The sequence below is a fragment of the Lingula anatina genome, chromosome 7 (assembly GCF_051362555.1).
Source record: "Lingula anatina isolate TDL-2025a chromosome 7, LinAna3.0, whole genome shotgun sequence".
NCBI classification, from domain to species: Eukaryota; Metazoa; Brachiopoda; class Lingulata; order Lingulida; family Lingulidae; genus Lingula; species Lingula anatina.
Window position 1 is genome coordinate 11,479,907 of NC_141773.1, and position 12,766 is coordinate 11,492,672.

At 35.9% G+C, this 12,766-nt stretch overlaps 1 protein-coding gene across 5 annotated transcripts in view; it reads left to right on the plus strand.

The window, feature by feature from the left end:
• LOC147760748 (uncharacterized) overlaps positions 1 to 12,003 on the plus strand; it is a 29,370-nt gene extending 17,367 nt beyond the window's left edge. For 2 of the 5 annotated variants that reach the window (XM_087017730.1, XM_087017729.1), the window contains exons 2-5: positions 5,652 to 6,026; positions 6,452 to 6,751; positions 7,039 to 7,212; positions 7,419 to 12,000. In XM_087017730.1, the coding sequence (XP_086873856.1) occupies positions 5,777 to 6,026; positions 6,452 to 6,751; positions 7,039 to 7,212; positions 7,419 to 7,597 (903 nt within the window). In that variant the 5' untranslated portion in view covers positions 5,652 to 5,776 and the 3' untranslated portion in view covers positions 7,598 to 12,000. Of the gene's footprint in view, positions 1 to 5,651; positions 6,027 to 6,451; positions 7,213 to 7,418 lie in introns of those variants that run through there. The other 3 variants (XM_087017731.1, XM_087017732.1, XR_015335477.1) reach the window with 2 other exon arrangements.
• The last annotated feature ends 763 nt before the right edge of the window (positions 12,004 to 12,766 follow it).

Sequence of the window (12,766 nt, forward strand, 5' to 3'; positions counted from 1 at the left end):
TTATGATCTCCATAGTTTTTTCCAGCAAAACTCTGTCATCACTTAATATAACCGTAGTGTCGTCTGCGTACTGACTTAGTAGATATTCATTTCCCTCGATAGTAATTCCTTTTATTTCTTGCTCATGCTTTAGTGCCGAACTGAGTAATTCCAATGATAAGATAAATAGATATGGGGACAAAGGGTCACCTTGTCTTACTCCTCTTTTGATATCAAAGAAATTGGACAAATGTCCGTTATTTTGTATTGAACTTGAAATATCCTTATATAGTGTTCTAAACCATCTAACTATTTTTTCCCCAAAATTATAAAAGTGAAGTGTTTTTTCAATGAAAACCCATTCCAAAGAATCGAAAGCTTTTTCCATGTCAAGTAGTAGTAAAACTCCGGATATGTTTTCTTTTTCAGTTTTTTTCTATCAAATCGTTCACTAACCGAGTGCACTCCCCAATATATCGGCCTTTTAGAAATCCCAACTGCGTTTCACTTATAATTCGACTGAGAAAAGGTTTTATTTTGTTTGCGATACACGCGGACGCAATTTTATAGTCGACGTTTAATAAACTTATAGGTCTCCAATTATTTAAATATTCTTTCTTTTTCTCCCCCTTCGGTAGACATGTTGTCAGACCTTGTCTTTGAGATATGGACATGCTTTGTATTTCGTATGAGTATCGAAACGATCGTAATAAATAGTGTTTTATGTCAGGCCAAAACATCTTATAAAATTCAGCGGTGAAACCGTCAATTCCTGGAGATTTACCGTTTGGCATTTGTTTCAAAGCGGCTAGGCATTCTTGTTCTGTAATGTTCGCGTCTATATTTTCATTTTCTCGCGGGAGTTTAGTGATATAGGGATTTTTATCGTTAAAGAAAATGTCAGAATGTTTTTTAATGATTTTAGTACCTTTTGAGGAGTATAAATCTGGATAGTATCTTTTCTGTTCATTGACAATATCCTCAATTGCTTTAATTTCGGTTCCATTTTTAAGTATTAGTTTAGGAATGCTTTTATCAACATAGTTTCGTTTTTCCAAATTACAGAAATACTTCGTACTTTTTTCACCCTCTACTTTCCACTTCGCTTTTGTTCTCATTATTATACCCTTTATTCTGTATTCTCTTAACTCTTTAAGTTCTGATTCCACCTTAAATATTTCACCCTTATCCAAATTTGTTCCAGTTGTAGCATATAAGATTTTTAGTCTTTCTTCTAGGTCTTTTTCAGCTTTTTCTCTCTCTTTCTTTTTCTGTGTGGAATATCGAATCGAGTTGCCTCTTATTTTGAGTTTCAACATCTCCCAAAGCAAGTGATCATTTATACTATACAAAGTTTCTGGATATTCAACAGTGTTTTCTGTTCTATAGTCATTTAAGACTTGTGTAATCGTTTCTTTTACTAGCAAGATGTAGTTTGGGTCTCCCAATAGACTGTTATTTAATTTCCACGTCCCTTTGCCTCTTTTCTGATTAATAAATCTAAATTCTATTGATATTGGTGAATGGTCAGAGCGGTATGCTAAATCAATGTCAGAATCAACTAAGTATTGCTGTAAGTCGGCCGAGATAAGAAAATAATCTAGGCGACTTTGTTTGTGATGAGGGCCATGCCACGTATATTTGTTTTCGTAAGGGTGTTGCTCTCTCCATCATCAATCAAATCAAAAGTATTCATTAGTGATTGGACAGTTTTATTAGACTTTTCATTATTTTTATTCATGTAATTTCGCGTGTCCCTTACGTAATCAAGCGGAACATTCCAGTCACCGGCGATAATAATTGTAGTATTTCCAAGTGTGCTTAGTTTCCGTTCGATGTTTTTGAAAAATTCCGGTGAATCACTGTTAGGTCCATAAATTGCCGCGAGCGAAAGGCGCGTTTCTTGTACAGTTATGTCCATGATGACAAAGTTCCCCTCAGGGTCTAATATCTTACTGTGTATTTTATATTGAAACGAATTTCGGAGAAGCACCATTACTCCCCTGCTTTTTGAAGAGAATGAACTAAAAATTACATTTCCACCCCATTCATTTCTCCACATATCTTCGGCATTTTTCCCACTGTGTGTATCTATTAGCAGGGCTACGTCATATTTTTTCCTACACTTGTCAAAAAAGTCTCTCCTTTTTACTTGATCTGAGCTCAACCCCCTGCAGTTCATGCACCCTATTTTAATACTCGCCATGTTCAATAATTAGCAATAGGTAATGGTTATTATACTGGTGGTACCTTATCTGGTGTAAATAGTGATTTCTTATGAAACAAATTATCGTCTCTTGTATTCGAGTCCAGTATGCTCCCACATCCATACACTTAAACATACATACAACATTACACGCCACATAGAGGTTACACTTACACACAATATTCTTCATGGCTGACTCAATTACCAGCTAGAAAAACCAGTGTCCATCGGTCAATACGATGCATAAGCATATATTTATAGTTAGTTCAATACACCGAATAAATGACATCTTGTTTATTTTCTTTCTTTATCTTTTCGTCTATTATGTCAAATATATCAAATTTAATCTTGGTCTCGCTATTCTTTGCTTTTCCATAAACGTTCCCGTTGAAAAACCAGGCTTGTTCAATTGACTCATTTTCATTCAGCCTGTGTAGAAGTTCGATATTTAATTTCGTCACATCGTCTGCAAATTTGATTCCTTTTCCGGACTTCTTCACAGCTGATCGTTTTTTCATAATACGCGCCTTCACGTCGTTATTTTTCACCTTCACTAGAATCGGTCTCTTTTGGCCCTGTTTTCCTGGTATTCTGTGGACTGCTAAAAGCTCATCCATGTTCACCTTGACATCCACTTCTTGTTGGAGTAGTTTTGCCACTGTATTGGTCGTGTTTTCATCTCTTAACTCCTTAACACCATAAATTTTAATATTGTTTTTACGCGAGTACTGTTCATTATAGTTCGCTTTGATTTGTGCTGCTTTCGACATTTGGCACGCCTCTTCCGCCATTTTTGTTAACTTTGCAATTTCCTTTTTATTTTCGTGTATTTTTTCTTTCAGTAGTTCATTTTCAACGGTTAAATGGTCATATCCATCTTTCAAAATCCCATACATCAATTCTAAAAAGCCCGAAAAAACGGTCTTTTCACAAAGTATAGTTTGAATCAAATATTTCCATCGATGCACGGTGTCTTCACGATACTGTCACTCACCCCGTACTTTTTTCTGGTGCGTGCATCCCTTGATCCGATGGCAAATTCCCGCAGCTCAGCAAACCACGTACTCCGCCCCGTCAGCCATCTTACATCCTTCACGTACATGTATGTTCCTTTTTGGGGTTAGACGATGGCGTACTTTTTTATCCATAGTTTCAAGAGAGTGATACTTTGCTACCAACTTCTTCATGTGGGACCATAATAAAATAATAAAATATAGTTTGTAATCTGTGCACTAAATATTCTAAGAACATGCCTGTGGCCTCATGTGCCGCACTAAATTAAAAATTCAATTATCGGTAGAAACATTTTTGTAATATCAGGTAAAAGATGCACTTTAAAATGCCCCTTATTGGTTAGAGATGTGTAGTTTGTGAAATCGCATATAGATAATCTCTTCATTCTGGGAAAATATAGGGCAATGACTCTTTAAAACAAATTAGTGTTTATACAAGTATAATTTAATATGTCTCTTTCTCTCTTCTCTTTCTTTTACCTTCATGATCTTTGGGAAAGCGCTGCACTCTTAAGCGACCCAGAAGAATTATGTGCTGCACCTACAAAATAAATATGAAAACATTTAAAATGTAATTTAAAGGACTGTTTAAGAAGGGTAAATGGAGGATTATAGTTAAGAAGGCGTGAGTATAAGAAAACTATTATAGATCACCAGTATAAACTGTTTCATTCAAATTCAATTTTTAAAAGTTATTCTTACTATCACAGTATCTTTGTCCGTTTATATATTTCTACGAATATCACAATCTATACACACAGATTTCATTAAATTTCTGTGCCTGGTTGTACCTCTTCACACATTATTGTGTTCATTTTTTTAAATTAATAATACTCCTAACCTTTCCATTCGAGACAAAGACAAACGCATTTTTAAAGTGTGTATGTGTGTGTTTGAGAAAGGGCTCCATGAGCTAACTATTCAACCGATAAAAAGATTTTCCCTTATGTGACCTGGAGGTTATGTTGGAGAAATGGCACGACACCTGTACATGTATGTAATGTAAACATTCTCTCCGTAACCCGTAGCTGCTCACATTGTCAAAAAGGTACATATAAATACAAATTGATAAAAAACGCACTGAAAATGGCATTTCATCATTTCAACATGTAATTGCATGTAGCACGCTTGCCCATCATATACCCGCAACAACCTTAGCAGATGCACAAATGATTCAAAAAGTCAAACAAATGACTGCCTTCCCTCGCTTTTTGGTGTATTCACGCGGCGCACTGTTAGGATAAATAGATTGCCCAAGATTTACGCAGTGCTGTTAAAGTAACTTTAGCGTGTAAAATAAATAAAGCTTTCTTTAATAATTGCTAGGTGGCATCATACCCACACATCCACGCAAACATCCACGCACATTCACACGCGGTGAAATATATTAACAAGATAGCAAAGCTGTCAAATGTACAGAGAAAAAAAGCAGAAAATCATAATGCACAAAATAGGATCCTGTCAATAATGCATTATTCCTAACTGCAAAGACAGCATCAAATGTAATATTGCACAACAGGTAATACCGATGAAAGTAAATGCATAAGGCTTCAGACCCATGAGATTTTACATAAAACAAAAAATCAATTTACTGTTATTTTTATATGAAGAACTAAGAAAGTTGTTGGCATGGGGAAATATCAATAGAACAATTTTAAATGTCCAATTTACCCCATTCTGAGATTCTGAACATCGTGAATGATTGAATCTGACAAACATTAATGATATGAGTTTATTTCCATTTTTGACACTATTACACAATACACGATAACGGGTTAACCATCATTCTTATGTAATCAAATAAAATATTGTTAAGATGCGGTAAATGTACAAGGAACACTTTTAGGTACCTCATTAGTTCAAGAATGAGAATGTTAACATGCCCAAGAATTAAGAAAAACCATATATACACAAAAGGTAAAGCTTATTTTCTAACTTGATCTGTATTTTAGTAATATTAATCACTCCTGAATGTTTCAAGACAATAGGCCTATCAATTTTCTTTGAAATGTGTTATCAGTGTTGTATTTAAGCCGAAAAAAGCTAAAAACAGCATAACTTTTAAGAAAATGGCCCGACCATGCGGATTTTCGAACTAGACCTGCATATCATGCATATTTATTAGTTCTGTAAGTTTCAAGCCAAAAAATAAAATAGTATTCCACTTATCGTGTTATCGGTGTTGCATATATGTTGAAAAAAGTGAGAAAAAAAAAACAGCATAACTTATATAAAAATGGTCCGCTCATGCTGATTTTTTAACTTGACCTGCGTATTATGAATAATCATCAGTTCCGTAAGTTTCAAGCCAAAAGGTAAAACGGTTTTCCACTTATCGTGATATCGTGTTATCGGTAAAAGAGCACGGCGACGACGACGGCGACAACGACAGACGCAGGTGACGATCTTTGTCTGTACATAAAAATTACTTGCAATATCAAACTTCGTTTCAGCTAGTCATTTGGAAGCGGCTTTACAAGATGAACTAAATACCGTGTATGTGCGCGAGAATGGAACTGCCAAACTCCAGTGGTCACTGTTTATTGGGGAAAATGCAGGCAGGTCGTCGGTGAACTTCATGGTCAAAAAGAGAGGCGCTCTGCTTTGTCAGTGGGTTAAGGCACACTGGGAGGTAAACCAATGCGACCCAGGAATGACCTTAACAATCAGCCCAAAACAAGTGCATGTACCGGGTCCAACCAACATTAATTTTACGTTTTCGTTGAGGAACAAGAGTCTTGTCGATGATGGGACCTACGAGGGTCGCTTAGTGATTGACGAAAAATGGCAGGAGATGCAAGTGTATCCGAAATATTTAGTGACAACGGGTGAGTTACTGATGCAGATGCTTTCATCTGCTAATATGTAATACATGTGGTTGGTTTTCTATCAGAATCATTAGTTTCACTTGATTAATTGCATACAAAAGTATAAATTTAACCTCACATTTAGCATTTCGTAAAGCAATTAACCAGAATATATTCCATTTCCTTTTTGTTATTGGAAAAATCCGGCTTACTTTGTAAAATGTCTTTGTATTTCGATATAGCCATTCGAAAGGCTTTATTATAATTATGCAAGTCTGCAGTACTATATTTTTGAGAAAAAAAAACATACGATGTAAGTATGTATGTATTCTAGTATAAAAAAAGAGAAACGTGTGATTATTAAACATACCGTAAGGTTGATCAAATAAATGAGTTTGTTATTGTTTTACGTTTAAAAAGCATAAAGCCCTATCCTTTTTTCTTAGTTGAACCAACCGTGACCTTGAATGCAACTTACAGCAACACCTGCATCACTGACATCATCTGCCATGTAAGAGGTGGCCGCCCAAAGCCTATTGAAACGGTCCTTATAAAGAACGGAACTGAAATATCTCGCTCCAGTCTTAAATGCCAAGAAGAAGCAGGGAACACAGATGACAATGAGGCATCTCATTGCTCTTCAGTCCATTCTATCGAAAACTCAGGCGGTCAATTCAAGTGCAGAGTGGAACATGCCGGTTACTTCGTTGACAGCACAGAAGTGGACATGCCATTTGAAAGAAAAGGTGAACATGAGCAGTGTTATTTTATTAAATTACAATATCTCTCTCTCTCTCTCTCTCTCTCTCTCTCTCTCTCTCTCACACACACACACACACAAACACACACATTAACACACACGCTCACACAATAGTGCTGGTTGCATAAATAGTGCTGGTTACATAAAACGAAACTAAAAGTGATATTTATTGAAATTCTATTAATTGTCAAGATCAATCCATTTTGGTTTTTTTCGTGTTTTTTATCAATTCATGTTTTCTCTTTTAATGTTTTAAATCAACGTTAACGGCAGAAAACGAAACAAGAGCTCCACATCCTGTGAGAAATGACTGTGATTGTACAGGCTACACAGATGCTTACTTCATACTATTTATCATTGCCTTAGTAATAGTAATAGTAATGGTAATGATAATGGTTATTGTAATAAGGCAAGGGTGGAAAAGATTGAAACTCGCGGAAAGCTACGGTAAGTAACACTCATTTCGGTTTGACTCATTTACTTAAACCTTAATAGTGCGCCCATTTTCTGTTTTAACGGAGCATTTTTGATACCACGTGTTGACAGTTACTGGGAAATAACATTGCAAAAGGCTTTGTGCTTTCGCTGGCCGAGAACCCTGTAGATATGTTTCTTTCTCTATTAAGTACTGCACAGCATCAGTTGCTTTACAGATCGAGCTACGCGTGTTCAGAGGAAAGAACGAGAACAATTGTGTGCCCTTGATATCGAGGCCAATGAAATTGGCATTCAAGTTACAGATGACCAAGAGGTATCTGTTTTGTTTACGACAGCCAACGTCTCTGAAACAGCCGTCGTAAACCAGCCTTTGTCGGTCCCAAGCCCGAATTAAAATGGTGAGGGAGACGAAAACTGATTTGCCTGGATCACATTTGATGGTGGATCTATTCCATAACAACATTGGTCGGATTTAAATTGTTGGTTTTGATACATCATGTGGATATCCTTATTGATCTGACCAACCATTATAGCCATCAAAGATAGATCCCTGAGGTCTGGTGACAAACTTTTCCTGAAAGTTCCCAAATCAAAGTTAAAAACATATGGTGACATAGCATTTTGTGTGGCTGCAACAGTAGAATGGAATAAGTTACCAATTTTTATAAGACAAGTAGAGCCACAAGAATCTTTTAGTAATTGAATACTCATTGCGATCGACGAGAATAGTTACACAATCGACGAAAATAGTGACAGCATTGGTTTTAATACACCATAGATGAGGAATGTTTGACAATTGAATTGACGAAAGTAGATGTTGAATTTATGACAGGGTCGTTTAAACTTGAAACTGAATCGATGGGAAGGCAGTGAATCGACGAAACATAACTGAATCGACGACATGATTTTTTGCCATTTTGGCCGCCCATATTGCAGCATATTTAAGCTAATGCACCCTGATATAATATTCCATTATGTGACGTTATTTGAGTTAATTTTTAATGATCTCTAAACTTTTAATAAATCTATCATATTTGACATAATACAAATAAGTTTGGCGATCAACATTTTGAAAATTGGTAGGGATGTCGTTGAAGCAAGGTGTCATTTTACCTTTTGAAGTACCTGAAAGCGATTTTTCATCCTTGACTTAATAATCCTAATTGGGTTGGTTCGTGGTGTAAATAAAAAAAAAAAAACATAAAAATTGGTCTAGTTATTGAGCAAGCTGTGAACAACAATCCAGTACGAACAAATTTTTGATTTTATATTTTGAACCGATGTCAGGCGGTCTAGATTACCAATTAAGGGATATATATATAGACCCTCACCGAGGAATCATGCGCAGGTCAATGTAAAACCGTATAAACCTCCATGCCGTTCAAATTCAGTATGGATTCAGGGGTAATACCCCCGTCACACTGGAGGCGGAATGAGCAAGAATGCCGTCGGAAAGACAATTCTTTGGGTCTATTCCCACAACTTTAGATCGATCTATCACCGCGGGGACTCTATTCTAAATAGAGAAATTCGAAATCTATTCTGCATTCTAAATATTTTACCCATTCTTGTGGCATCCCGAATGTTTTTGTCATGCCAAAAACTTTCGAAGTGCATTCCAAGTGGAAATTTATTGAATGGCATTTGAAAAGTATTCGAACTGCACTATGACTGCATTCTGAATATTCTCACGGCATTCCGACAGCATTCGAAACATTTGATCACATTAGAGGACTATTCGAACGGACAAGTGACTTAAAGCCCCCGTTAAACTTATTCGAAATCAATAGGAATCAAGCCGGAATTACTAAATTAAAAAATTTCAAATTATCATAAAATATTACGGCTTTGTAAGAATGCCTCTGGAATACTAAGAATGCACATCGAACCCGCCTGGAATGATTCTTGCACATTCAAGGTACACTACCTCTCAAATGCAGAGTGTTGTTGGAATACTGTAGGGATATTGCGATAAATTTCCTCTTGGAATGACTTCGAAAGTTTTTGACATGACAAAAACATTCAAGCTGGCCACAAGAATGGGTAAAAATATTTGGAATGCACTCAGAATATTTAGAATGTTTTTAGAATGCTCTTCGAATATCCTGGAATGCACAAAGAATTGCATTTCAGACGCCATTCTTAACCATTCCGCCTTTAGTGTGACGGGGATTTTATATCCCGCCGGAATGTTTCGAATGTGCCTCGGATGAGCTTAAATATTAATGTTGCCAGCAATCGAACTACACTAGTGCGCCGTTCAAAGTATACTCTAAATAGTCTTACTGCCTTCTTACAGCATTGTAAATATTCCTAGTTTTCCAACTACATTCGAACTGCTTTTGAGAGCTAACACAGTCGAAAGTGCACTCATCATTCCAGGCGAATTCAAGCGCATTCTGAGAATTCCAACGGTACTTTTACAATAATTAAGGTCAATTTGAAAATTTTCACCGAATGTGGTGCGAATTTTAAAAGTTCTTCGTTCAGGCTCATTCTTCTTCATTCCTGCTGATTCCGAATAAGTGTGACGGGGGTATAAAATTTAAAAGGACTCGATATCTCCACAGACGGGATTCGAAAACAAGACCTGCTGCCCTTTCACCATACGTGCGTCTCTTCTTAGAGCCTGGGTCAAACTGTGCTTGCAACCTTTTTGCAACCACAAAATCTGCGGTCGATTGTTATCAGTTTGTGAGCTAATTAAAAACCTACAACATATTTTGATCGGCACTTAGTACTGGGCGTATGAAAAAGTAAGAAAAAATCAATCCTATTTTTAAACCAAAGTCAATAGTTATATAGTTAAGCCTTCACTTCACAATTTCTGAGCCTTGGCTAATGTAAATTTACTTTCCCCTTTTGTACATAATTTACCACATGGTTGACGTCCTTGGCTTCAGCATATGACTTCGTGTTGTGTCTCTTAATATCAATATAGGTAATGTGTGTGTGTGTGAGTGAGTGTGAGTGAATGTGTGTGTGTGTGAGTGAGCGAGCGAGCGCGTGGGCGTGTGTGTTCTAGGTCACCAGTTAAGCAATGTAGGCCCTATCTATTTGAATTCTCTCAATTGCAACTTGTCGACTATTTGTCACGTTACCTTTAAATATCAACAGTTAAAGGCAAACATAAATATACTGGTGAAAGAATACTGTAATTCCCTTTTCAAAATTTACTTTATATCATGTTGCTTGCGATCAGTTATTGTCTGTAATACCTCAATATATTCAACGCAGGTAATGTCTTTTAGCAGTCTCTAAAGATGCATGTACAGTCCACATTTTAGTTGCAAAAATATATTTTTGTCGTATGTATATCATTACAGTGAATATCAACAATGCTTCTTTATATATAAGGCTCTTTTACATGTAATGGTGGTACAACAAAGATAAATATATGTTAAAGTTGCAGTGATATCCAGTTGAATTTTTCTTTCATCTCGAGGTGAATAAAGAAATGTTCAATTCATCTCCAGCTTCAATGCATTTATTGAACAAGGTTTTCTTCAGAATAAAAATCCTTTGATCTTTAGTTTCTTTGCAACATCCCCTTTGAGGCATTCTTTATCTTTAATCAGTTGATATCTTCAAATATTTGACCACTTTCATTGACGATTGAAAGAGACAAAACTGGAATAGGATCATTGGTAATGTAATTGAAACATGCCTACAGAAAGTAGCAATTGATGCATTAAGTAAAACTAGTAAAGTGCACTTTGACACTCGATATAAAAACAAGATGCCCCGAAGGAATGTTGAATATCGCCGCCTAGGATAATTTTGTAAGATCTTTATATCTATATCTATCTATCTGAAGTATATAGAACTTTGCATAAGGTATTGAAGCAACCAGTAACTCTATCATCGTTATTATTATAATTATTTAGACTTTGTGTGTTATGCAACCTCTTCATGTGTTTGTTAATTATATGCACATGTCAAACTTAGTGTCTTTTGTATTGTGATTTGAATTGTGTGAATAAAATAGTGGATGTAATCCAGGTCTAACAGTTTTATCCGTTCTTGCCTTTAACCTGGTAATAATTGTTGTACTGGTATGTAGAATGGTACATGTATGGGATGATATTTTGCCATTATACTTAAATCCTGAATCTAGTAGTATCTAGGTCAAAACGTCGAATTAACTTTTAAGTGAAAAAAACAATAAAAATCTAAATTCACTAAATGGCCCATGGCAACGATTATCCACGAGACACATCCCGACCCTCGCCCCCTTGGTGCGGGGTTCGGGGCCAGCTCAAGGGCCACGAATTTTTTTGGTGTTTTGGAGAACAAACGGTGTCCATATATCAAGTTTGATGTGCTTTAGAGCTACATGTAGACGTACTCAGTAACTAAACGCATTGAAAAAATGAGACGTAACAGCGTTTGGTTAATCCAATGTGGAGATGCTTAAAAAACTCGCTGTCCTCTAAATTAATCAATTTCCGACAACACGCAGTATATGTTTGCATATTCGACTGATGATTCATGCTCGTATGTACGAAAAAAAAACTCAACCAAAAATGAAACCAGGAAATCATGACCATATTGAAAATAATTGTAAACAGACACACAATAAATATAAGGAAAATATTGATAAAGACCGGCATTTTGTAGCATCCATTGTAAAATATTAAAAAGATTATGATGCTTCATATAAAAAATTAAATACAAGACGACTAACGTCGAGAACAGATATTTCAGAAGTAATAAATACCTAACACACACACACAAAAAAAAAATTCGGTGTGGGATATAAACGCGTTCTGTAGAATTCTGTAGAATACTGAGCGTCTGTGTGTGTGTGTGTGTGTGTGTGTGCATGCGCGCGCGCACATTGATCCAAGTACAGAGTAATTTAAAGCCCTTATATTGATCAAACCTGTAACAACAAAGATAAATATATAGCCATTTTTTGTATGCTGCAGTGACATCCATTTTCATTGACTGCTCTCATGCTGTGATGGATAAATAACATAAAATCTATCTTCAGCTTTTATCCTACCATGTTTACGCCTCCTAAATAACATGAAGAATTCAAGTTCTTTTTGTTTTTGTGAAAAAGTCCACTTTTTTTGGTTCTGCGAAAGAAATTATTTGGGCTTATTCTATCAACAGTAGGCTAATCAAATAAGGACACATCTTAATCAACCATTCACAAAATGGATTTTCCAGGAGAAAAGGACAATTTCCCTGTCCTTAACCAATGGTTAATGAATCCATTCTGACATTCAAAGTTAGTCCCTGTTGTTTTCTAAAAATGTTTTTTTTTTTGTTATATTCTCTGAAGAAATTATTACAAAGTGAAGCCATCTATTGAGGTCGGGCGATGTGATGCAAGTATGCAAGCACAAATTCCAGAATTATTGGATTAACCGCCGCTTTGGTGGTAAAACAGAATAAATTATATTTCTATGAGTTGTTGACAACGTATTTATTGTGAAATATGGATTTCGTACGAACAGTTGTTATCCCTTAAAACTCATAGCTATATTTAATAGAAATGGTTATTCATTTCTACACACACTGGACAAAAGAAGTGTCACCTACTAACTCAGAG